The following is a 27,876-nucleotide window of genomic DNA, read 5'->3' as shown; positions in this document are numbered from 1 at the left end:
TGAAGCTGTTTGGCCACATGCATCTGCTGTGAATATCACAAAAATCATATACATGTCCTACAAATGTTGTAAAACCATATACCCATACTGTGCATATCGTGCAAGTAATATGCACAGGGTGTACATATAGTGAAAACTGTCTGGTAAATATGAAATAACTATATTTCCTATATTTCCTATTAATAAAATTTTAACAATCTTATTGTGCCATAATAGTACCCTTTTGTTGACCAGGTAAATGTTTCTCTTGGATGGGAGGATGGCCTAATGGTTAAGGTGTTTGCCTTACAAAAACAAGGTGCAGGGTTTGAATCTCAATAATTGGCTAGGCTTCCAATGGCTCGCAAGGGCAGTTAGCCTAGTACTAACCTATGAACCTATGAAAGCAATGTCTGATTAAGTGACATGCTCAAGGTCACACAGTAGGCAAGTGGGAACTGAGGGAATCAAGCCCTGTACCAGTGGAATTACAGTTCATAGCATTAACCTTCTGTGCCAACTGCCAGACCAATTGCTGATACCTTTTCCTTGAAGAGAGGAAAGCAAATCGGTTTTATTAATTTGTCCCTACATAGTGTCAGTATGAGGTAAAACTCCAACCACTAAAAGTGTCTTCTATGTCCTAAGTAACTATTCTTGTGGTGCACAGACAAAAATGTACTTTATGCTGTTTGATGCATCACATTTAACTCTGCATGTAGTTCTGCCACTTTTTCTCTCATGATTTTCAATTCATGTCCCATTATTTTCCCAGTATTTTCATCTGGGTTACACTTTCTCCCTTTTTGTCTGTAATCAGTCAGTTAATCCACCATTTAGTTAATTAATCCTATTTTACTTATATTTTTATCAAAAGATTTGAAGACTTGCTAATAGCACCTTATTAATTTCATGCAGGAAAAATCTGAATATGAAAACTACTTTTAGAATATTATTTTATCTAATTTCATGTAATTTCACAAAAATGACTTTGTTTTGTAAAAATTCACACAATATACTATTTGCCATTAGCTTGAAGCAGGTACCAATTTTTGTTGGTTACCACCCTGTACATAAATGAAGGTTTCCATATGATTTTGATTCCTGTTTGTCTACCCATACTTTCACCAGTGTTGAAATCCTTTTGCAAAACTCATGTCAGTTTTTCTTCACAAACCATAGAATAAGCATGAAAACATTGTTTGTGGTTTCCTGGCACAAAATAAATAATTTTACTTAAACATACTATAGACTACAAATAGTTAATCACTTATGTGCCAGATTAGTAGTCACCTGTTAGCCAGGAATCAAACCCAAAATCTTCTGATTTACACAACTTGTGCATTTCCTCATTTTTTGTTGTAAACATAAAAAAAACTTAAAAAAACTTTGCGGCTTTAAACATTTAAGCCTTATAACAACTAATTGTTTACCTAATTAATAAAAGAAACCTTTCTTATACATCCCTTTGTTATTCCTCAGTTATTACTGATTTATTTTAACTGTGGCTAGAATTACAAGGAGAGTTGTGTTGCATCTTGTCTGTGTCATGTATTAAACAATCACTACCTTCTGAGTGGAGTGATAAACAGTGAAGCACTTCCTATGCCAGTAATGGTGAACCTTTTGGACTCGGCGTGTCCAAAATTGAGAGAATGCCTAACTTGACACTGCTGGTGTGTCACCCCCACCCTCCATAAAAATAAAAAAAACAAAATGAATAAATGTATAATAAAACAGCATAGCTCTCAATACATCAGGGATAAATCTCAACAGAAGTAGGGGCAAATCTAGAATTAAGAGACATGGACAGTTTTAAACTACTAGTACTATTAATTTGAGACACTGACAGAAAAAATGAATGTGAATTAATATACATTTTCTGAAGTAAAATAAGTCTATACATTTAATTATTGTCATTTTTAAGTGTAAAAAGTCGCCAATTTTAGGAGGGATTAAGAAGGATAGTTGAGAGGAATGTAAAACAGCATACTCTTAGAAGTGCAGACTGCTTGCCCTTCGCAGAAGTGTAATCATGAAGAGAAAACAGTGTCAGCACTGTCCTTTGCAGACTCTATAGAGACAGTATACCAAAATAGTCTTCAGGTTAATAACTTACTTACCTCTGCAACAGTGTTGTTGAACTGGCTCCTGGCGCAGAATAATTCAATGCACTTCACACAAGCAATGAATGCAAAAGCAGTTTCTTTGGTAACTAGGGTGTTGGTGAATACTGGCGTGTCACCCAAAACATCATGGTATGTCACCTTTGACATGCATATCTTAGGTTTGGCATCACTGTCCTATGCTTTTACAATACCTTTATAAATATATGAACAAACTTGACCCTCTGATAATGCTAATTCCAGTTTACCTGGGATGTTTACCTTACACCAATAAGAAAAATGCGAAGGTATACTATCAAAATTTCGAACCATACTCCTTCGACTGTACTATCGTCGAACACGGAAGTTCGAAAACGGTAATATCGATGTAAAAAAAAAAAACAATCTAGGAACGGGTTTTAACATGAGTCGAGGTGGGTGTTCAGTATTATTGCAAACTACAAACATCTCCCCTACCTCACCCATGTTAAAACCCGTTCCTAGATTGTTTTTTTGACATCGATATTACCGTTTTCGAACTTCCGTGTTCAACGATAGTACAGTTGATGGAGTTTGTTTGCGTCTTTCGGCTTTTCCCGGTTAGGGGTCGCTACAGCGGAACTCCGGTCTGCTAATGATTAGCAGTTGATTTTTACGTACCGGCTTGCCAGGCCTGACGCACAACCTTCAACGAAGATACGCCCATTCACGCATGTCTCCACGCAGAAGATGCTCTAGCTGAGAATCGAACCGGACAGCGTCTTATTGTGAGGCGACAACGCTACCGCAGCACCACCACCGCGGGTACGGTTCGAAATTTTGATAGTGAACCAATGCGAATTTAGTAAAAACAGTTTTTGCCAAAAAATTAAAACTTACACATTATCTAGTCTGTGACAGTTATGAGTGACATATTTTAATATTCCGATGTTTTAAAGTTCATATCTGTGTGACGAGTGTTTCACTAAAATGTCAGTATACAACGTGTAGCCCACTTGTTGATTATTTTCCTGTCAACAAATACAGTCTGCAAAAATCACACTTTACCAAGAGATCTGAATACTCAGTTTTGTCCTCATTGGAAATGCCACAAATCAAAGTCAAGTGTGCCTTTGCAATATCTAAAAGGCTCATTTAGACACACAGAATACCTGTTTTTTCCCCCTATTGCATCTTCCAGAACTGATAAAACATTTTGATTTACTGTTTAATATTTATAAATTCTGTCTTCTTCTATTATCTTCCTCCACCTGATCTCACTTTTTTTCTCCCCTCTGCTTAACAGTTATGCAACTATCTCTTTCTGTCTTCACTCTACAGTATCGAAAGCAGATGATATATTGTGCTTTGTATTTTGTTATTCTAGCTAGAAATTTATGATGATTGTATGTCTGTTTTTCTGTAAGGTATCTCTCTATGTATGTAGAAAAAGTGATTGTATTTAAATTTCTTTTGTATGTGGAGTTTTTCTCCTGGGCCTCCACTGAAAATGGGTACTTTTTGGCCCAGTGGACCATCCCGGTAAACAAATGCAAATAAATGAAAATAAATAAATAATATCTTTTTACATTCTGCAGATGTTTATCAGTGAATCTTTTTAAATGTGTCTTAATTTATGTTACCAATAACTTAACAGTCTTGTAGGCATTGAGATTTTGCAGTGAATTTGTGAGGTTCAAATTTCGCTGGAAAAATGTTAACCTGTAGAAGTAACTTGCATTTCCTTTATCAAATCTTCAGCATTAAAAAATATAATATGAAATAAAACCCAAAAATGCTTGCATAGACAGACCTTAGGTCATCTCTCTCAGTATATGGGGGAGGGGTACACTGATCCAGACAGAAACATCTTGCCGCAGCCTGTGTATGCCTGTGCATACATGTGCATGAGTGTACATACCTGTGTGCATTTATGATTACTCACAAATGTGCACATACCTTTTTCTGTCAAAAATATCAGAATGTATTGGTTTTCATGCAATATGCGCCTGATTACCACAATAAAATGCTTTTTTTTTTTTTTTACAATCTGTAACTGAAATCCTGTCATTAAGACAGCAGTATAACATAAAGGCATTCACTGTATTCAAGCAGAAGTAAAAGAAAATAAACCTGGAATAAATGATATGTTAGAAACTTGGGAAATACTTTGGCTTACAGTCAGCATCTGGAACTCATTACATTAAAACCAAACTATCATTATTGTATTCAGTTTATATACTAACACCTTTGGAATTAAAACCTGTTTAAGTATGACTGTTTTAAAATATCACTGCACAAAGAAACCTGTAAGGGGGGTTATTAAATCAAAATCCCTTTTTATGCAATACTTTCTTCCTCTCTCTTCCTACTCTGAAAATTTCTAGCAAATAGAATTCATTTTTCAAAAGTCTTTTCCTTCATATGAATGATTCTGTCCAGAGCTTTAGGTTTTATTGCACAGTTTGTCTTTGTAAAAACTGTAGAATGTTTTTTTTTTTCCTTTTAAAATCTCCAGACACAGTTCAGTCTTTTCCTGGGAGGAGAAGCAGTGAAAAATATTGCAAGGTAGAATACTGTCTTTTATTTTAAATTGCATGTCTTCATCCATCTTCTTTTGGCAACTCTGAACAACAAAGATCACTTGAGGAACTCGCACATGCTCTACTATTTGGAGACTTTTAACCAGTTCATGGCTAAACTCTATATGGCAAAACAAAGTCAAACTTTTTCTGTAATAACTGCAATAGCAAGAATAGTTCTGTTTTTAAATGATGGCTTCTAAGCAATTTGCCTCATTAGTTATTTTTTTCCCTCATTGCTCCTGCTGTTTGACAAAGATTAAATAAGACATTTTGGTGAGACAGAATGCATCTTAGAGGACCCTGAAACTCTGGTACAGGCTCCCTATCCATGTTAAGCAAAGTCCATCCCTATAATACTATTTAAGTGCAGCATTGCCCAATGGATGGGAAATCAGAAATTCACACCTGGTCTCACCCTAATGTCTCTGATAGGCAAATGCAAACAGCAATGCCCAGACCAGCATACCCCCCAACATAACCTCTAGAAACTTCCCAACTAACATACCACATCCTAATAAACACCCATAATACACAAGGGCACACTTGAGTTGGATTGTACTGCTAGGCTTATAAAGACCTAGTGGTCATTGGCGTAGTATATATTTATGAACCTGCTTTCTGACTGTGTACAGTTATGTTTACCATACATCATGTTATTAATCCTCTGTAGAACTGAAAATCATGAATTTATTAGCTTTTTATCTTTCAATACTGACTTGCAATTAGAAAGTTTTTCCTGTGTCCATGTATCTTGCAGAATGAAAACACTGAAATGGTACCGGTTTTCAGTTCTGTTTTCTTGCCAACAAAATATATTGCGTCATAGATATGAAGTTCCTGCTGCCCTAGCACCCCCACCCATCTTCATTTGTCAAAGATGCTTCAGTGTCTGTTCATTTTGGCTAGTTTGAAGACCTGGAATTCCATCTTTCTTTCCACTAGCCACTACTTTCTCCCGTCATCTGCATTTTTATGACAGGCAGATGAGATAAAATGCTAAGTCCTTTTAGAAAAACTTGGTCAGCACACCAGTATTAAGAGGTTCTTTACTACCTCAGGTCCTCAGTAAATCCACTAAGACGTAAAAGCATTTTAAGGCAAAATATTTTTATCAGAAAAGATTAGCAACTCAGAGTGAAGTCTAACACCGACTAACTGGACTAGGGACATGGCGGAACTACAACTACAGACTTTTATTTACACGAGACAAAGAACAGACAGTTCAGGAGTATTCCTTCCAATCATAATCCACATCCTGGATTGACACTAGAAATATTCAGTTATTATTTAGAACCTGCCAATAACATTTTAGCACATTACTAGCCTGATTGTCCTGACTTCTTCCATGCAGTTACCAAACAAAGCTGTATCTATTGCAGAGCATATAAGAGAACAAGGACAGACTATTATATTCCTTTGTTTCATAACAGTGCAGTACTGTGAGCCTTATCTAAGTTGCAGTGTAAGGTTGCTATTGACATGTTTCTGGAAAATCCATTTTGTCTGTTGTAAAGTCTGAAATAATTCTACTAGAGAAAATCCATTGTGACACATGCATTTTGTGATATTTCAAAATTAACTGTAATATGGACTACCTCAACAGAGCCAGTCAAGACCTCCAAGGATAGATGTTACACTGAGAAGTTTTTCTGCACGTAGTCCACAAATAGGCTATACCTCAGATAGATCTTTTTGCCTCCAATCAGAACAGGCAACTCAGACTGTCTTGCTCCAGGATTCCTTGCCTCCTGGCTTAGAGGGCATACACCATCTCCATTAACTGGGGGAAGAAGTTCTTCTACACCTCCACCCTTTCTCCCTTTTCCCATTGGTTCTCCTGGAGATCCAAAAGGCAGTCCAGATATTTTGATGATGACTCACTTTTGGCCCAGGCACCATTGGTTTCCCCCTTCTATTTCTTCTGACAAGGGGCAATCACTTTGTTATCCCGCCCCCCCAAAAAAGCTTATGCAGAACAAAGGTTCCCAGATGTCCCAACCTTTCAGGCTCTTAACCTGACCCTGTGGGTGATAGGATTTTAATTCCTTTCAAACACCACTATTGTGAGGACACGCTCCTGGTGCTCCAGGAGACAAGAAGATCTACTACTAGAAAATCTTACATATCCAAGTAGAAAGGTGTCACAAAATGTATGAGGACCCCTATTTAGTGGGAATCTGTATTAGTCTATCATACATGTGTAAGCTACTAAAAATCAAACTAACCTACTCCTTCATCAAGGACCATTTATCTTTTATCTCTGCTTTCCTGCCTTTAAATCCAGCCCTGTTGTCTAGAATTGAGATCAGGCAGTTTTTTCATCTGAATTCTCCCAGGAGGATCATTTCCCCACCCTGGGATTTGAAGTTCGATTTAGAGAAACTTACTCTGCCCCCCCCCAGCCAGTAGCTTCACCCTCTCTAATATTCTGTACATGGAAAACAGTTCTGATACTCACTCCTACTTCTGCTAGAAGAGTGTCAGAGTTTGTAACTCTTATGGTAGTTCCCCCTTCCTTATCTTTCATAAAACAAAGGTCACCCTAACAGTTAATCCATCCTTTATGCCTAAAGTGGTAAATGAGCTATCTCTGAACCAATCCATTCATTTATTGTTTTCCTAACCCCCAAAACAGGGATGACAGTATTCTTCATTCTGTATGTTTTCCATGTAATTAAGATTTTAATTGGGGGAAAAAATAAACCTTTCAGAAAGTCTGACCAGTTCTTTTGTCCCCTTATAGAAGGGTAAATTGTGAAGCCCTTTTTTCCCAAACAAACTCATTCCAGCTGGATTTCTAAGTCTTTTTCCTTCTGCTATACCTTCCATGGGAAAACATGTCAGCCACTGCCATGTCACAATTTAGCAGAACAGTCTCCTTCTTCAAAGGCATTGATTCCTGGTCCAGTTTGGAGGCTACCACCTGAACCTCTGTTCACACTTTCACCAAGCATTACCATGCTGATGCTTTTTCCAGCTCTAGGACCTCCTTAGCTGGATCTCTATCTACTTAATCGTACCCACCCTGAACATAATTTAACTTTGGGAATCACCCAACAGTATTGGAATACTGCAACAGTGATCTAAGGAAGGACATAGTACAGTTGCATAAGAACTTAACATAATAGTAGATGTCCTCCTGATCATTGCTGCACTATTCCCTCCTTCCCCCATCTTTTTTGTACTCTGTGGAATGAGGTAAGTGGTTTTTTCACACACTGTCTTACTTGGACATGTTTCTGTATCTTATCCCTCTCAGGCCTTTTCTCAGGTTCTCCTAGGGCTAGATAATCTGAGGATCCTACGTTCATACTTCTATTTGTGTATCTCTGCCCATGGGTGTAGGTCATACACTAGACTCATGGAGTGTTACCCTTACCAGCCGTCAGGTTCTTTACAACTGTAGACACATGCAGTGGTTTAGTTACTGAAACAAGTTTAGTTATTGCCTGTTCATAAGACTGGTGGTAGTGCTGAGTCATGTCATGCCCCAGGGATCTTTTATTACATTTTAAGAAGGATTAGATAGAAAATGTAGAAGTTCTTCTCCTTTTTTCCTCCCATTACATTATAGTTTCACTTGTCCACCATCTAGCCAATTTACTCCTTTTTTCATGTTATTGCTTTACTCTTTATCCCTGCTTAACCTACATAATTTTGGCTTAAATGTTCACTTAATACCTATTCCTGAGTGTCTCTCAAATTTATTTATTGTGCAATGTATAATCTGATGTCAATCTTCACGTAATCCTTGACAGTGGGCTCGGGTCCGAATCTCGGAACCAACTTGGCCATTATTCCAGCTCAAGACTCTCCAAAAAACTTTCGAGCTTCACCTTCCCAAAGTGCTCCTCTCAAAAGTTACCTCAGATCTCATTTGCCACTTTAAAGTGCCAGACGTGTTTTTGTTCTTGCTCTCGAGCTAGCCATTACTTTCGGTGTAACTTTTTTAATCTTTTATATCTTCTAAATCTCTGTTTTTTTCTGTCGACTTATTTTTTTCTATATCTTAACTACCTAGCTCCTGTTTCCGAACACACTTGTGTTATTCTCCATTACCATCTTTGGTAATCCTCTTACCTTTTGAGGTATTTCTTTGTACTGTTGTTTGTACTTTCCTTTTTGGTCCCCTTTAACTTTTTAGGTAATTTCTTGTATACCATTATCAGTCTCTCCCTTTTACTTTCATAAAAATAGTAGTAGTAAAAATATGTATCTTCATTTTTGACTCTGTCTGTCTTTCTCCTCTAATGGCTGGGAAATCTAAAGGAACTTCTGGCTTTAAGAGATGCCAGAAGTGTGATCGTAAACTTCCTAATTCAGATTGACACTCTTTATGCATGTATTGCTTGGGCCCGGTGCATCTTCAGGAAGACTGTGCCGTCTGTCACGGCTTTAGCCACTGGGACTTAGTAGAAAGAAAAAAATAAGTTAATATTAAAAGGTCTTCTGAAATCTGAATCTGACAAGGCTATATCCGCAGCCTGCTCCCATTCTTCCTCCTCATCATCATCCAAGAAGAGGAGTCATTTGGTTCCTTCCAATCTCTCGGAACCAACTTCTAAAAAGACCAAGACTTCCCCAGTTCCCACTGTTTCTTCGAAGCTGAACAGGAAATCAGCTATAGCTTCAGTACCATCTGTGCCATCTTCTGCACTGACATTTTCGGAACCAACCAAGCATTCTGACCTGACTTCCACTCCCTCATCTGTTCCTCGGAACCAAAGGAATATTCTTTTAGGGATCTTCCAAGGACGAAATACTCTCCTTCTATGGGTCCATTTGCAGACAGATCCCTGAGTCCCTTATTGGACAGAGCCCCGGTCCCCATCATTCTCTAAAGTACATTCGACCAAGAGTCTCAGAGTCCAATGTTGTGAGGCTGGTGTATCAGCTGCTGATGGTGAGGGGATTTTCCACCACTTCAGTTCCAAGCCTCCCTGGTTCTGGAACACTACTAACTCATAATCCAACTATTATTCCTCCTCTGACTCCAGTTGAGACTTCAGAGCTCCCGGCGGCAACACCCCCAATTTCAACTGCTTCAGTACCAATCAGACTGTGTCTCTGGCACCGACACAGCCTTGAGCTCTTTCGTTCTCTTGGAACTGGAGACCTCCCAGGGCCGAAGCTTCATTGTCAGTTCTAATGAGCATGGTTCCACTCCATTTTTTTTTTGGAGCCATCCATGCTTCTCGGGGCTTCGGCACATGTAAGCTCAGCTCTGGCTTCAGAGGTGGTTTCCTCGGTGTAGGATCTGACAACGGTTCCAAGGGAGTCTGTCTCGGTTCTGCGCTCCCACCCCTCTACAGGACCTGTCTTCCAAGCTATGGAGAGAGTCTTGTCCATTTTGGGCTCCAGTCTATACCATCTTCAGGCCAGCAACCTAGTCTTTCCCCTTGTCCAGAGCTACCACCAGCCTCAGCCCTGGGATAGAGGACACAGAAACCTCAGGATACTACAACAGTAGTTATGTCCTTTTCAGGCACCTCTTCAGCACATCCCACTGAAGAGGTACCCATGAAGAGAAAGTGCAAAAGGAAGCACTTGGACTCCCCTTCAGAGTCTTACACAGAAGATACTGATTTCAATGAAGGGGAAAGTTCTCCAAGGTCACCCCAGAAGACATCTTATTAGGAGACATTTTAGAACTCCTGAAGCAGAGGGGTTGCTGGACATCCCATCAACCTTCCTCTGAGGAGTCTGTATACCTGCAGGCTTTCTGTGCCTGACCCTCTACTTCTTGGATCTCACCGCCTGCTGATAATCTAATTAAACTGATTGCACAGTGGGCTTGGAAGATTCCATCAAACCAGTCCCTACGAGATCAGACTGAATTTTGTCAGCCCTGGAGGATCAACAACATTGATCTAAAGGTATTCCAGTAGATGCTATGGTAATTGCAGCAGCCACCAAGAAGGAACTTGCAAACGAGAGTCCCACTAGCCATCCTCTTAACAAGGAGTCTATGATTGTGGATAGATTTGGGAAACTCGTATACACTTCATCGACCTTTGCGTTCAGATCCTTGAACTATATGGCACACTTCACGAGACACCAGCAAGATCTGATGAAGGATCTTTCAGATACTCTGACAGGGGTCATAGCCGAGAGGAGTGCAAGACAAGGTAGCTTCCTAGCTGACAACCCTTTAGTCAGTTTGTAATTCGTCCATGAGGCAAATGGCACATGCAGCTGAAGGGATGATTGGGGCAGCGGGTTCAGGCGTAGCCATTAGGAGACACGCCTAGATATGCTTATGTGAATTTGCGGAGCCATTTAAGTCTTCTTTTGCTAGTGCTTCTTTTGCCGGAACATCCCTTTTTGGCCCTAAAGTTAGAGACCCTTGCCAGATGTGAGAAGGATGGAAAGACCCTATCTGCCGTGGGCATACTTTTTTCCACTCCTCACTGGCCCTATTCCAGGAAACAGAGGAGTGGGAAATTATGGTTCAAAAATTCCCAAGGGCCTTTCCAGGACTCGCATGGCAGCAACTCTCCCCGGGCAGAGGGGGAGTTACAATGGAAGGCTCCGTGCTAGAGGCAGAGGTGGCCCGCATAATCAAGGTTCCAGGGATTCCTTTCCTGGTAACTCCTATCAGCACTCCTGAATGAGGCCCGATTGCCATCCTCTGGAGGCTGTTGGAGGACGCTTATCCCTGCAACTCTCCGCCTGGCTTCAAATAACATCCAACAATAGGGCTATATTATATCCAGAGGTTACAACATCCCCTTTTCAAATCATCCCAGTCATCCAAAAAGAATTTCAGATGTTCTACCCAGTCACAGGGATGCAACAGTTTTAGAAATACAAAAACTGCTTGACAAAAGAGTCATCCAAACAGTCCCACCAGACCAGATAGGATCCGGATTTTACTCAAGATTCTTTTTAGTACCAAAGAAAACATGGGACTGGAGACCGATTTTGGATCTCAGTGTGTGTTGAACAAATTGGTTAGACATACCAAATTTTGGATGGTCACGGTTCAGTCTATACTTCGGTTTTTAGGAAAAGACGATTGGATGTGGTCAGTAGATCTTCAAACTGCATATTATCACATAAAAATAGACAGATGTGCCAGAAGATTTTTGCACTTCCGGCTGGGAGCCGGTCATTATCAGTTCAGAGCCCTGCACTTTAGTCTCACCACAGTCCCCAGAGTGTTCACCGAATGCATGACAGTAGTAGCAGCCACTTCAGACTGCAAGGATTCTGGGTGTTTCCGTATCTAGACGCCTGTCTCATTACTGCAGCCACCAGGCATCTACTACTATAGTCAAGTACAACGTTCTTGTTACTGGGAATCACAGTAAATTACAAAAAAATCTCATTTAGAACCAACTCAACATTTATAGTTCATTGGAGCAGTATTAGACAGAAACAACTGCATTGCTTCTCTCCCCCAAGAAAGGCTTCAGAGAATAAGACACCAAGTCAACCAGATCATTCACAACAGAACAGTGACAGCAAGACTGTTGTTACAGACTCTAGGTTCTATGGTGGCCTCCATCAGCTTGGTTCCTCTTGCCAAGTTTCACATGCAAATTCTACAATGCCTTCTAACATCACAGTGGTCGCTTGTAACCCATCCTCTGTCTCATCAAGTTCTAATCACCAATTTATGCAAGAAGGACCTGAGTTGGGGGCTTCATTCCATTGAGATTCTAATGGGCCATTCATTTGTTCTTCCTCAACTCCAAGCCATAGTGACCACGGACGCTTCTCAGATAGGGTGGGGGGCGGTGCATTATCTGCAAAAGATAGTTCAAGGCACTTGGTCCCAGTTGGAGGCCATTTTGCATGTAAATGTTCTAGAGATGAGGGCAGTGTTCTTAGCACTGCAAGCATTCCAGGAAGTCCTCCCCTCGGGAATGATTGCAATCCAGTCAGACAACATGTCAGTTGTTTAGTACATCAACAAGCAAGGGAGAACCAGATCTTATCCCCTTTGTTGAGAAACACTCAGGGTATGGCAATAATAAATTTCATCCAGCTGCTTTCTTGTTGCAGTGCACATTCTGGGGAGCTCCAACATGATTGCAGACAAATTGAGCAAGTGCATTCTAATGCCTCACGAGTGGTCTCTCAACCCTTTGGTGGCAGAAAAGATATTCTGTCAATGGGGTCAGCCATGCTGTAATATATTTGCATCCTCCCTGAATAAAAAGTGCAGCAGTTATTTTGCTCTAGTCCCCCCCACTGGGGAGTCACCGAAAGACGCTCTCCTTCACTATTGGCCTTCCGGTCTACTTTATGCCTTTCCTCTGATTCTCCTCATTTCTCAGTTTCTGAAGAAACCAAAACATTGGAGAACAGAATAATTCTCATTGCCCACTTTTGGCCTCTACAAATATGGTTTCCCTATCTTTGGCCTCACCTAATTCAGAAACCTTGGATACTGGATACGGATCCAGATCTGCTGTCCTATCCTGCCGGACTAATTCACCAGAACCTTCACAATCTCAGACTCATAGTGTAGCTTCTTAAGTTCCAATGATAGCCAGGCATGCTACCCTCACTGCCCCAGTTCAGCGAATTGTCCTAGCCTCTCACCAAACCTTCTACTAGACAATTATACAGCAGCAAGTGGCAAATACTTTTCAAAATGGGCAACAGACAATAATCTTAATCCATATTCTGCACCAGTTCATAAAGTATTGGAATTTTTTGCATCGCTTTTCGATGCAGGCGCTTCGACTATTTGTGTACATCTAGATGCAATTTCAAATTTGCATAACGGTCTAGATAATTATGCTTTAATATTCCACAAGCTTTGTCAAGCCTTTCTGAAAGGGTATTACTGCTCAGGCTTCCAATCAAGGATCCATCTGCACCTTGGGACCTCAACCTAGTGTTGCAATCTTTAATTGCTTCCCCTTTTGAGCCCTCAGCAACTTGCGAACTGAAGTACTTACCTTGGAAGACCTTATTTTTAATTGCTATTACCTCTGCTAGGAGAACTTCAGAATTACACACTTTATCTTGCAAAAACCCTCTTACTTGACCTTACGTAAAGAGAGTGTCTTTGAGAACAAATCCTTCCTTTTTACCAAAGGTGGTATCTGATGCACATATCAATCAAATTATACAACTTCCTGTATCCTTTCCCATTCTTTTAAATAGAGGAGAATATTGCCTCCATATGCTAGATGTTCACAGGCAATTACGTTTTTACCTTCACAGAACAAGAGAATTCAGAAAATCTGATCAGTTGTTTGTTTCCTTTTCTCCCAGTGCTCTGGGCAAACCAGTTTCTAAGGTTACTTTGGCTAAATGGCTCAAAGATTGTATAACCTTCATTTATAACAAACAGAAAGTGCAACTGCCGGGACCTATAAAAGCAGATTCTACAAGAGCACTAGCCATTTTCTATAGTCTTCCATGCCAGTGCTGCTATAGATGCTATATGTGCAGCGGATACTTGGGCATCTCTTCATACCTTTATTACTCATTACAAAGTGGATATGGTCTCTAGGGCCCAAGCATAATTTGGTTCGATGGTTCTCAGGAATATTCTTCCATGAGACATCCCACATTTTTCATAGCTGGAGACTCTGTCCAACTGTCAAGGATTATGCGAAGATTGACAACATCAGATAAAGAAGTTATGTCTTAACCATAACGTTCCATCTCTGTTGTTGATCTTCACTTATCCTTGACATTCCCACCCAACTTCCCCCTGCACTTTTCATGTTTCTTGGTGGAACAGACCTAACCCAGCAGGAAATGTATTATTTCCTTATGGTTACAGATATAGTCTCTGATCTGTTATTTCTCTGTCACTGTATTGTGCAAACTCAATCTGAGGTAACTTTGAGAGTAGCATTCTGGGAAAGGTGAAGCTTGAGAGTTTTTTTTGGAGAGCGCGAGCTAGAATAACGTCTAAGTCAGTTCTGAGATTCGGAACCGAGCCCACTGTCAAGGATAACTGAAGATTGACAACACAGATGGAATGTTTTGGTAAGACATAACTTCTTTTTGTTAACATATTGTGAAACTCTTACTGATTCTCTGTATGCTTGACTTTTCACACTGGTCATGAATGAAAAAGATTCTCAGGCCAGTGCAATTACCCAGTTAACAAATGTCCAATACACAAGATAATTAGTTGTCCTTCAAAAGATTTTACCTTCTGTGATGTTCCCACTGGTTTGTGACTGTAGAATTATTTTAAATTTCTTGATTATTTTTTCCACAGAAGGACGCCTAGAGAGGAACTCTGTAGCTGCCTTTTTGCTAATGGTTAAGAACTTCATCAGCAGTCATCCTGTGAACCAGGAGAGCCTCATGCAGTGTCATGGAACAGCCATCATTGGAGCATTACTGCAAAAGGTTTCAGTGCATATGTTATCATTTGTATTACTCTTCTGTGATTATTATGTCTTGGTTTTGAATTTTGGTTGAACCCTAAGAAGAACTGAGTAGTTCATATTTGAATGGGATTATGTAGCACATTAAAGTAATAAGTAATGCAAAATGAATTAAGTAACATCTTACTTGTAGAATAATTCATATTGTCACAGGTATGCCTTTCAAGGCATTGTCAGGTAGCACTTGTAAGGTTTAATTTTATTTGGCCTCAAAGGCCATCTTGGGACAATAGGGGGGGTTCCAAATGAAAGACCAGCACTGGTAGAGTTTTTAATAGAATCTAGAACACAAGCTGCCAGAAAAAAAAAGTAATTAGTAGAACATAACTATAAGAATCAATTAGAGGAGGTTAGAAAGGATTGGGAAGAGAGATTGGATTAGCAGCTTACAAAGAAACAATGTGAGGAAATACAAAGAAACAATGTGAGGAAATATGTATGTCTTCCCAAATATGCAGCAAAATCTAGAAGATTTAGGATTTTTGCCTGGAAATGTTTACATAGATATTTGTATATCCCAAGCAGACTACAGAGAGTTTTTCCTCAGGCAAACAGTAAATGTTGGAGGTGTGAAGTGGAAGAAAGAGGTAATTGGGAATATGTTTTCTGGGAGTGCGCTGAGTTGGCAGACTTTAAGGATTCCCTGCAGGATGTACTGTCAGAGATGCTGCATGGGCAGATTGGTCTTACGAGGGAGATGTATTTTCTGAGCTATGATACAGAATCAGAATTGCCTAGACATGATAAGGCCTTGCTGTGTCTAATAATGATGGTTACCAAAATACCAAGTACTAGAAAATGGACATCAAAATCTAAACCAACCATCCTGGAAGTAGTGAATATAGCATCAGGTAAGATGCAACAACTGGAATTGAAATCTTTAGAAAAAGGTAAGAGCAAACTACATAGGACAAAATGGGAATTTTGGGAACAGTACATACAAGGAAGGAATGAGGTCTAAAAGGCGACATGACTTAAATGAGCTATGCAATGTCTGAGTGAGAAAGATTGCGTAGATTGTAAGTGATGTATAATGTTTGCAACTGGGAGTGTGTCAGTATGGTTTGTGATGTAAAATGCTTGAGACTAGGATTGTGTTGGTGTGGTTTGTTTTCATTTATATAAATGTATATGATTGCCTATGTAGTAAGTGATGGCTTAATAAAGATGTTTCTTGTTTAAAAAAGGCAGGAATTGAATAATTTGTGGAATATTGCTTAGGTTATATGATATATAGCAATATATGTGAAATATAATACTTGTTGTGTTAATATAGTTTGATTACTTTTATATAGATGTAAATTTGCCTATGTCACAAGTGTTAATTCAATAAAGGTGTTTGAAAAAAAACATATTGGGATCAAAATTTTGTGTTCCAGTGTTTTAACACAGTCCCTTTTGTGGTCTGTACAATCAGTTTATGTCAAGGAAAACTTTGCTCTTGGTGGTCATTACATCAGTCAAGTGTTTGTCAGAGGTGCAAGCCCTTTGGTTTCAGGAAAGTTTTTGGTCATTCGTATGGACAGACTGTCTTTCCATATAAACATAGATGTTAAGTTGTCTATCTCGCCTTCATTCTTGCTGGATGGGTTCGGAGCCGACCTCGGCTCTGACTCGGCCACTCTAAAAGCTCGAGAGTTGGTTCCGGCTCGAGGCTCCCCTTATCCCACAATGCTAGGCGAGTTACCTCAGATCTCGTTTGCCACAGCTGGTGTTGGTTTCTACCGGTTCTTGGTAAGTGACTTTTCTTGTGAAGTTAGTCTATTAAAACCCCTTTAATTTTAATATTTTTACTTATTTCCCTTAGTTTAGAAATTCTTATCCCTTTCTTAAAAAAATTCTATTTTTTCCCTCAAGAACTTTAAGTTCTTCCCTTGCCTACAGGCCTTTTTCTTTCCCTAGTGGAGTGTGTGTTATTTTTCTTATTTAAAAACCTAGTTAGTGGTTTATTATAATTTAAACTAGACAGGGTGTAATTAGTGTGTTTGTGACTGTGTGTGTGATTACACCTTTAGATATGTCTAAAGAAGCAAAGGTCTCCGGATTCAAGAAGTGTGATGCGCTGTCAGAAAATGTCTCTGACAGACGCTCACACTTCTTGTGTCTACTCTCTGGGACCTTTGCACCTGCACGACTCCTGCGCTCTGTGCCATGGCTTCAGCCCCAGGGTCCTGCAGGAAAGAAAAATAAGTTAATTTTAAGGGGCTTACCAAGCCAGAGGATTCCCTTTCTGTATCTACAGGAAGCCCTCTAAGGCATCTAGGTCTTCGGCTCCGACAACTGAGCCGAGACCTAAGGTTTCTAAACCTCTGTCTACATCGGCTCCGGCTGGAGCCGATGAGTCTCAGTCCACAGTTTCTGTGGTTCCTTCCGTGTCGGCTCCGACCAGACCTTGAGCCGACAACTAGGAATAGGTCCAGGTCACCATCTCTTGGCTCCGTTCATTCGGCCAGGATCTCCCTGCTGTCTGAACGGGCCAAAGATCTCACTCCTCTAGGTCATCGAGGCTGTCGGATCATGACCTTCAGAGGGTAGTGAGTCGACTTCTTAAGTCCGAGGCACTGGCCCAGATGCTTCAGAGCCCGACTCATCAGTCGATGCCCCGCCCCGTCCATCAATATATTCCTCCTTCGACTCTCTTGAGCTCGGAGCCGGGTCGGAACCAAGACTGTGATAGCGTCGGCCGATACAATTGTCTTCGGCTCCGTCCGGCTCCGATTTCTTCCTTGGAACGGACTTCCCTCGTCGGCTCGAGGGGTGAGTGGCATCGGACCGCTGGTGAGTTCCATTCGGCCTCGGAGCCATCACTGTCGGTGCCGAGGAGGTTCTTAGCTTCTCGGGCGGGGACCTCTGGCTTTGCCTGACAGGGGTGCATTGAGGTCATGCGGGTGTTAGAGCCTGGCTCTACTCCACAGTCGGCACGGTGCCTCAGGTCAAGTCGACTCACTCCCTCATCCCGGACCGCAGAGAGCCAGCTCCTCAGGAACCCCTGTGGGATTTCATCCTTTCCGAGGCCTCTCCTGATTTGGCAGAAGAGCCCCTCGAAGAGGAAGTGTAAGAGGAAACACATTGACTCACCTGAGTCCATCACGTCTGACACAGATTTAGATGATTCTGAGGGTTCCCCATTCCCTTCTGAAGATGTCTCATTTGCAGACATTCTAGAGATCCTGAAGCAGAGTGGCCAGCCCTCAACCCTTCGGAGGATGAATCTGTGTATCTTGAGGCGTTGGCTCTTCCACCTCCTGGGTGTCCCCCCCCCCCCCTTGCCCCCCCCCTGCCGGTGGTTGCTAAGAAGGCATGGGCGGCGCCTGATTCAGTGGACCCCACTCCCAGGAGACCCTCCAAGTTCATAACGGCACCAGCAGACAAACAGTTCTTAACAAAAGGAGTTTCTGTGGATGCTATGGTGGTAGCTGCTGCCACTAAGAAGGAGCTAGCTGATCCTTCAGTACCTGTCCATCCACCTAACAAGGAATCTAGGTCCATGGACAGGTGCAGGCGGATGTTCGTCAGCGACATTTACCATCGTTAAGCTGAACTACCTATGCCATTTTACCGTCTTCAAAGGGACTTGATCAAGGAAGCGGTGAAATGTTAAAGGACCCTTCAGCTGCGGGTTTCAAGATAAGATGAACATGCAGCTGGCTACCCTTAACTCCATAACCAACTCCTCCATGCCTTCTTTCTTGCGGCTGATGGAGCGAGTAGAGCCGAGGGACAGGTGAGGCATGCCTGGATGCGGCTATGCAATTCGGACCCAAGGCGTCTTTCACTAACTCCCGTTTGATGGATCATCTCTCTTTGGTCCTCAAGTGAAAGAAACCTTGACTAGGTGCGAAACTGATGGCAAGACCCTTTCTGCCGGAGTCCGTTTTCTACTCCTTCTAGGCCTTACCCCAAAGGCCAGAAAGGTGGAAAGATGTGGTTCGTAAACAATCTCAAGGGACTTAGCCTCAGAGTCGTTTCCGCCAGAGGCAGAGGGGAATAACAATGGTAGATGTCGCCTAGGGGCAGGGGGTCCGCAGAACCAGGGCAATCGGAAGCCTTCTGACAAGCCCTTTCAGCATCCCTGAGGTGTTGCCCGACTGCCCACCTTCGAGGCAGTCGGGAAGATTGTCACTGTACCCAGAAGCCTGGCTATCCCTGACTCAAGACAAATGGGTACAGTCCATCATTTAAGGCTATTCTATCCCCTTTCTTAGCATTCCAAACCAATCAAAAAATCCCTTCCAGATGTTCCACCAGCTCAAAGGGATCTAGCGGTTTGGAGATTTCAAAACTGCTTGCAAAAGCAATTCAGCCAGTTCCAGCAGACCAGCAAGGATCCGGAATCTACTCAAGGTTCTTTTTAGTTCCAAAGAAAACAGGGACTGGAGACCAATTTTGGATCTCAGTATCTTGAATAGATCAGTCAAGAAAACAAGATTTCGGATGGTCACGCTGCAATCCATCCTTCCCTTTTGGCAAAGGAAACTGGATGTGCTCTATAGACCTTCAGGATCGTACTATCACATAAAATGAACAGACGCCCAGAAGATTCCTCCGCTTCAGGCTGGGAACCAGTCATTTTCAGTTCAGGGCCCTGCCCTTTGGTCTCACCACTGCCCCGGTGTTTACCAAATGCATGGCAGTGGTAGCTTCTCACCTGAGTCGACAAGGATTCCAGGTGTTTCCATATTTGGACGACTGGCTCCTCACAGCTCCCACCAAGCATCTCCTTCTGATGGCCAGGGATTACACTTTTCGCATTTGTCAAAAGTTAGGCATTTCAATAAATTGCGAAAAGTCTGTTTTGTCGCCTTGTCGTGCATTTCATAGGCAATCTAGACACAGTAGACATGTAGACTAACACATCAGAGAATAACAGACATTCACAAACTGGTCTCACTCCTTTTCAACAACAGAAGAAAAGCCAGGTTAGTTCTGAAAGTGTTGGGAATTATGGCGGCCATACCTCTGCTTCCATTAGCCAGATTCCACATGCGGATCCTTCAATGGATGCTCTTTACTCAATGGTCATACCAGCAACTTCCAATGTCTCACACCATTATGATCACGGCGTGCAAAATCATCTCATGTGGTGGATGTCTTCCCCTCAGCTCTTGTTGGGAAGACCCTTTGTTCCACCCCTCCGGTTGCTACTCTGACAGCGGATGCCTCCCTGATCGGGTGGGGGCATTATCAGGGGCGGTCCAGGCACATGGCAACCAAGCGAATGCCACTTGCACATAAATGTTCTGGAGATGAGAGCAGTGCTTTTAGCGTTGCAAGCCCTTCAAGACTCTCTTCCTTGGGAGCGATTGCAATCCAGACAGACAATAGGTCTGTAGTGTGGTACATCAACAAACAGGAACCAGGTCATACCCCTGTGTGAAGCACTCAGATTGTGGCAATGGGCGATTTCTTCTCAGCGGTTTCTGATAGCACGCACATCCCGGGAAGTCCAATCAAATTGCGGACAAGTTGAGCAGAGCTATCCTCATGCCTCACAGTGGTCTCTGAAAGACTCTGTTGTGAGAGAAATTTTCCTCAAGTGGGGTCAGCCTTGCTGCGATCTTTTGCTACTCCCCAAAACAGCAAGTGCAGAGAATATTTCACTCTATTCCTTTACCAGGCCAACCCAGCAGAGCGCTCTAGTCCAAGTTTGGCCGGGGACTTCTGTATGCATTTCCTCCCTTCCCACTAATCTCTCAGTGATACAGAAAGCTATCGCTCAGAAGGCCTCATTGATCCTCATTGCTCCTTACTGGCCTCGACAGGTGTGGTTCCCCTTTCTACATCGATTTCTTTTGGGCGACCGTGGAATCTGGACCTAGTTCCAGATCTTTTGATCCATCAGTCGGGTCAGTTTCATGGCTCCTCCCTCTCTGAACCTCACTGCTTGGTTCCTCCAGTTCCAACCTTAGCCAGGCTTCCTCAATTATCTCACTCGTTCGAGATATTTTGATAGCTTCCCATAAATCTTCCACTCGAAGATTTATTTGACGCTTCACATATTGGGCTCAAGGAAAGGACATAGATCCTTTCACTGCTTCCATCAATTAGTCCTTGAATTTCTAGCTGAACTCTTCCATGCAGGTTCATCTCCCTCTACTCTTAAAGTTCAATTGGCAGCTATTTCTAACTTTCATGTGGGTATTTCTGAATCTGCCTTAATGTCCCACAAGCTTTGCAAAGCCTTTTGAAAGGAGTTTTTCTTCTCAGACCTCCTATAAGAAATTCTCCTTCTCCTTGGGACCTAAATTTAGTACCTTCTTTGATTCTTCCCAACCTGCAGTCTCCTGTTCTTTAAAATTGCTATCATGGAAGACTCTTTTTCTGGTAGCTATTACTTCAGCTAGAAGAGTTTCAGAGCTTCAAGCACTCAGCTGTCGACCTCCTTATCTATTGTTTCATAAGGACAGAGTATCCTAACTAACCGTCCTTTTTGCCTAAGGTGGTCTCGTCAAATCTAAATCAAAGCATTGACCTCCCTGTCTTTTTCCAGAATATTCCAATAGGTCTGAACAAAATTACACTGCCTGGATGTTCATAGATCAATTGAGGTACTACTTGGATAGAACAAAACAATTCAGAAAATCTGATCAGCTGTTTGTCTCCCGGAAAGCAGAAAGGGACTTTCAGTTTCAAAGGTATCATTATCCAGATGGCTAACATCTTTGATTTCCCTTGTATATGAAATTAGACACCAAAACTGCCTAATAAACCTAAGGCCCATTCCACCAGAGCTTTGGCTACTTCTTTAGCCTTCCAAGACAGACTGCCTATTGACACCATTTGTGCAGCGGCTACTTGGGCTACTCCTCACACTTTCATTTCTCATTATAAGTTGGACTTAGCTTCTAGGCATAGAGCTAACTTTGGTTCCACTGTTCTCAGGAGTCTGTTCCGTTAGGCCACCCGGCCAAGGTGCTAGGGCGGTCCCATCCAGCAAGAATGGATAGACAACTTAACATATAGAAGTTATGTTCTTACCATAATGTTCCATGTTAGTTGTCTTCTCCACCCTCCTTCCCCTGGCCTGGACAGACCTAGAGGAGTTGTGATTGTGACCACTCTTTCTACCACCTCTTTCTTAGGCATATGCTGTTGTGCATATTTCCTGGTTCAGGATGTAGGTCACCCTTCTTTCTTCCTGTTGTTAGAGGTGGACTCTGTTTAGAGTTATTCTGTTACTATTATAAGCTGGGGTTAGCTTACAAAGCGAGATCTGAGGTAACTCGCCTAGCATTGTGGGATATAGGGAGCCTTGGAACCAACTCTCGAGCTTTTAGAGTGACCCATCCAGCAAGAAGAAGGCGAGAAGAAGACAACTAACATGGAACGTTATGGTAAGAACATAACTTCTATTTTCTTATGAAGGTGCTGCCAGAGTTCCCTTTGGAGAAAACTATTCATTTACCAGTTTATTTTCTGACTGCCTAACAGAAGGGATGCTCTCTTCAATAGTATTTAGAGTGGCGTAATGGACTTGTTTACAGCTGCTTTGCACTAGTCTAAACAATTGTTAGTTTCCATTGATAATGGACATATGGAAATCTGTAGCTAAAAAGTCTCTTGTCTTAGCAACTGTATCCAAAGTTGTTGTTTGGTAGAAAAACCTTTGCTAGGTCCTGTTTAACTTTGTTGAGCCAGAGGAATGGCATCTTCTACATGTTTCTCTGTTGCTGACTCCACAGGCAACACCCCATGCATTTATTCTGTAGTCTGGATTCTGATTCTAGGGTAGTGTGTTGGTTGAAAAGAAATGGGTGGCATTCTGTAAAAGAAGACCTTTCTTTCTTCTCCTGTTGACATGAATGCCTTGCTAAGAGTCCCTGAAGAAGCTCATAGCTCCATTTTGGGGGCATTTTATTCAGCAAGACAGGAACATTCCCTTCAGCTCAACCCCTTGTATTTTGATTGGTCTTTTTTTACTTGTAAGTATGTCTTTTGGGAAGACTTGGTTGCTTGCTGTGATGCTTCTGAAAGGAACTGAGGAGGGAAAGTTCCACCACAACTTTAATGGGTAGGCTGTTGACATTATTGACAAGAAAGTGGAGACCAACAAAGGAAGAAGAGTGGATATTGAGAAGAGTGATTAGAAATTTTGGCTGCATGTGGGGTAGTTAACATTAGATAAATGCCATGCTAAATAGCAAACTATCAAAGGTATGGGAAGTTCTGCGGGTAGACTGTGTAATTAACTTTTCAGTTATGTTGATAATTGTGGTCTCTCATATTTCTTGGGAGCTCAAATCTGATTTTGTCTTCCTTCTGCAGTTTGAGTGTGAAGCCAGGGTTCTGTGGAAAGGTTTTCACAGCTCTGATATTTAGTCGGTGGCCCTATGGAGATGCTGTACACTACTGGAGATTTCTAACCTAACTGGTTGTATCTTACTAGCTCCATAACCCATGCATATACATTTAGTGAAAGAAATAGTCGTTTATTTACTTTTACTGTATCTCAAACAACAGTACCTTACAGTGGGTACAGATCTAGTTGCACTGTGTGATTTTTTTGGTCCTTTTTGGATATGTACAAATTTAAAGTACATGTTGCACTATTTTACTTGCTTGTTGGAGCTGATGTTATACCATACCAGTGTTTTTTTTTTATCTTGCTTGAACTTGAAAATGGAGTTGGTTAACAAAGTGGAAGTAAATTTGAATTGCACTGAAATTCTGCGGTTACCCATAATGAATGCTGTTTCTTTGCTTACTGAGAATGTTGCATTTCCACCACCTTTCACTGTTGAGAAGATATCACATAATTCCTAGAGAATTCTAAGCATGCAAGGTGCGACTCATACTGGTATTTACTTTGTTGTGATGAGTTCATTGAGTGCAGCTGAGTTGAGTGCCCAAGTACATTCAGATCAGCTATGCATGCAGTCATAATGAACCACATCTGTTTTGTGAGTTATTTCTGTTATGTAATCTCTGCAACAGTATAACATTCAGATGTTAATAATCTCATACCTGCATTACCTTGGTCAGGTTGGCAGGGAACTGGAAACTATCCAGTCAAGTAATGGATGCAAGGTAGAAAAACATTCTTGAGTGGCTGCTAGACCATTGCAAGAGATGTACACACACACACACACACACACACACACACACACACACACACACACACACACACACACACACACACACACACACACACTTCCATGTTGCATACAGAACTACAGTCAGTTTAGAAGTTTACCAGTTCTTCTAGGAGTATTTCTGTGGGGTGTGAGAGGGAACTACAGAATCTAACAAAACCCACACTAGCACAGGGAAGATGTGCAGATCCCATTCAGAAGGTGCCCTAGCTGGGGAATAAACAGGAAAATCAAAACCGGTGATGCAGCAACACTAAACCCTGCACAATGTAAATATATATTTACGTAAAAGTATCCTTGGTTGACATGGTTACATATTCACGAACAGTTGTAGTGTGCAGTATTCCTCTGCTGGGATTCTTAAGAAAACACAAGAATGTACTTTTTTTATGGATGAATGCAAAATTACATTCTTAGGCTTAAGTAGGTGGCGGTGCTGTGCAAAATTATGAAGTAAGCTGAAGGATTTCTTGTCCTTGGAATTCCAGTGCAGCAGTCTGATTAGAGGTATTTGATTAGTTCCAGTCATATATATTTTTTTTTAATACACAGATTTTTTTTCACATCTTCTCTGATGAACTCCAGGAGTCCATTCATTTTTCACTGCCTTATTTGTTAGTGGACTCCAGGGGTGTTATAGTACAAAGCCAGTACCTTTTTAACATCTTTCCTGCAAGTTCCCATTTCCAGTTCAGAGTGGAAAGTGAATATTTGCTTTTATGACAATTCCATAAGAGGACATCTGTCAATGCCCTTCACTGGAATACCTGCCTTCTGACCCCCCCCCATTCTCCAGAAGGAGATGCTAGGCAGCTGAAAAACCTACTCTTACCTTCCAGGAGAGCAGAGCCAGGTACCAACATTCTCTGCCGTCCCCAGTTAATCATCCAGGCTGATAACTAAATCTGGTTCACTAGTGTTACAAGCAGAAGCTCTCTCCTACCAGTAGGTCAGCTGTACATTTCTTGCTTTGATGATTGTAGCTTGTAGAATACAAATATGTTAGAGTTTAACATTATATAAATGTGAAGAATTGCATAAAGTCAACAGAAAATAATATATACAACTAGGAGCAGAATGTTTCCCCTTGCATTTTAAACTTTAAAAGCGGTGCCTGTGTGACATATGTAGCTTATAGTCACTTATTACGTATTGCATATTCTTATATTTTAACAGTCTTTTGTGTCCAGCCAGATACAATCAAGTTCGAGTTTCAAATAATAATTTTCTTTTTTTCCTTCTCTGTTAAGGTCCCCAGTAGTATGATAGATATGAATGTCCAAATAGCATGCCGATCTCTGATAGAGCAAGCAACCAAGGAGGGAAACACGTTTCTGCAGCATTACATGCATCAACACCTGCTCTTTGATGTTCGAATCTGGAGTGAAAGTGATTTTGCTGTTAGATTAGGTATGTCTTAATTTTTAATTTCATCAATTTTTGGAGGATTTGTTTGAAAGATGTTATTTGTATGTTTTTATTTTATGATTTGCTGTTGTCATTAACAGTAAAGAGCTATCAATGTAATAGATAATAGTCTGACCCTTAAATATGCTTAGAATGCTTTTAATGCAGCAGCAGTCATGAACATTTGAATTAGATGCATTTACACCTTCTGCTTCATGAAGCAGTGACATGGAAAGTCAGCGTTGCAGAAGTATGTGCACCTTTGCATGTTTCTGTGAATGGATTGCCCTTACTGGGTATGAGGTGTGTAACTGCCATTTACATATTTTATAAACTTGAGTAACTTGGTTGCAGCTCTTCTTATCTCACTTCAACAGGAAATGAAAAAGTAGCAGACTACTGATAGTGTGCAGTCTGCAGGTGATGGGTAATGGAGAAGTTGAAGTGTTCTAGAGTCTTATTTATAAGTGAGACTGTTTACATGGGATCAGGAGGCTGGCCAACATATATGCAGTGGTGGCTGCAGTACTAAAAGCTTTGATACCAAATGGAGGTGGTGAAATGAGAGCTGAATCGTAGGCCAAAAACATTTGCTTCATCCTCACCTGTGGTTGTATGCTTTGGTTAGTGACAAAAAAGATGAGATTGTAGATACAAGAGATAGAAATGAGGTTCACTTTCAGTGACGAGTGAGGAGCTTCAGTGTCTGGGAGGATTTGGGACTAGAGATACTTCTTTTCTGAGTTGAGTGGATTCAGTTGAGATGGTTTAGTGAGGTAATGAGCATCCACTAGGCATATTCACTGTGAAATGTACAAGGCATAATCCACAGGAAAGAAGCGATTATCTCTCTCATCTTACATTATAACGCCCAGAATTGTGCAGGATGAGATGAGGACTGCTTAGCCAGTGCTTGGAACAATGCAGTAGCTTCTCTCACCTAGAACTGTGTTGGCTTGAGGACAATGAATTTAAAAATCCTGCTTTAAAATGGGTGGATATAAATGAGGTTTGGTTTACTACACCCATGAAAAACAGTAAATGTGTAATATACATATTAAAGATGATCAGTCATCACTGCCACTACTGAACTGTTTATTTAAAAGCATTAATCGCTTGTTTCATTGCAACACATCATATTCCTTGGCAAAACCTCCAAAAAAAAATAAATAAGTAAATAAGCCAAAAAAGGACAAAAGGTCTTCTCTGCCCAGGCAGCTGTAGCAAGTTGCTTGTGCACTTCAGCTGACTCATAAAGTAAATATTATATTGGCATTAATTTATGAAGCTGAGATCAAACTCATCTTTTAACGAAAGGTCTTGTCCCATCTCTGGAAGGGTGAGAAGTAAGCCATGGGGTTGAATGGTGAAGCTCTCTAGATTGGTAAAAGTGAGACCTGAGGTGCAGGTACTACCTCCTGTTACTGCTTAGGGCAAATCAGTGCCTTTGAAGTGCACGAGAAGTAAGATTAAGTGGACATTAGAATCTCCAATTTATGTATGAGAGTCTGAAATGGGGTTCAAAGAACTGGCTGTTTTTTGTCTCACCTAAGAGGTTGGTCTTTCACTTTTAAGGCATTTGGTTATTCCTGGTGGCCCTTAACTGCATGAACCCTTTGATTTTCCCATTCTGTTAACCAGATATTGACAACCATTTGCTGCTTAGTGGACTATGACTGGATGTCTGAGTGAGTTATTTAACAGTTTGGGTCATACCATTGCCTTTACAGAGTTCTTGTCCCTTTGTAGTTGTCTCTTTTATGTACTTTCTCCTTTCTACACTTGAGCAAGATTGTATTTAATGTTGATCAGGAATGTAGCAGCTCTTGTTGTTATTGTCTCAACATGAGATGATTACCAGAGGCAGCAGGATCCCTTCCCCTTCTGATTCTTCATCTGTCCTGAAATCTAAATGTAAAGAGTTGCCTTTATGACTGACAAGGATAGTGAATCTTATTCCTGTTTTATCTATGAGAACCCATGCTTTACAGAACCACACTTGATCATACTCATAAGGTGGTGTGCTTGTCTTTCCCATTGTTCTACTTCTCAGAAGTGTTTCAGTACTAGTCCATTCTAGACCTTTTTGGACATAGCCTGGGCCACAGGGGCAAGGGAAAATGCAAAAAAAAAAGAAAAAGCAAAGAAACAACCACATGCACAAACACCACAGCAAATAAGGAACAATGAAATAAATTAATTTCTCTTAAGGTCAGTATATGATTTGTTACACTATTGTAAATTATGTTACAGTTGTGTTCTAGATTATGTTTGTCTGTGTATTCATTTGAATTTTTTAACTGAGTAAAGCACTGATCCATTAGGATCATTTTCAGACCCTGCCTGGGAGTATGCAATT

At 41.1% G+C, this 27,876-nt stretch overlaps 1 protein-coding gene across 1 annotated transcript in view; it reads left to right on the top strand.

The window, feature by feature from the left end:
* The window catches only part of NBEAL2 (neurobeachin like 2), a 3,059,867-nt gene that overhangs the window by 1,818,858 nt on the left and 1,213,133 nt on the right, over window positions 1-27,876 (top strand). Inside the window, exons 20-21 of the mRNA XM_044066003.1 lie at window positions 14,847-14,980; window positions 25,361-25,520. Coding sequence (XP_043921938.1) covers window positions 14,847-14,980; window positions 25,361-25,520 — 294 coding nt within the window. The remainder of the gene's footprint in view (window positions 1-14,846; window positions 14,981-25,360; window positions 25,521-27,876) is intronic.

Source organism: Protopterus annectens, chromosome 3.part0 (genome assembly GCF_019279795.1).
Source record: "Protopterus annectens isolate FY-2018-M chromosome 3.part0, PAN1.0, whole genome shotgun sequence".
Lineage (NCBI taxonomy): Eukaryota > Metazoa > Chordata > Ceratodontiformes > Protopteridae > Protopterus > Protopterus annectens.
Note: the sequence above shows the minus strand (reverse complement) of the source record. Positions and strands in the feature narration are given on the sequence as shown.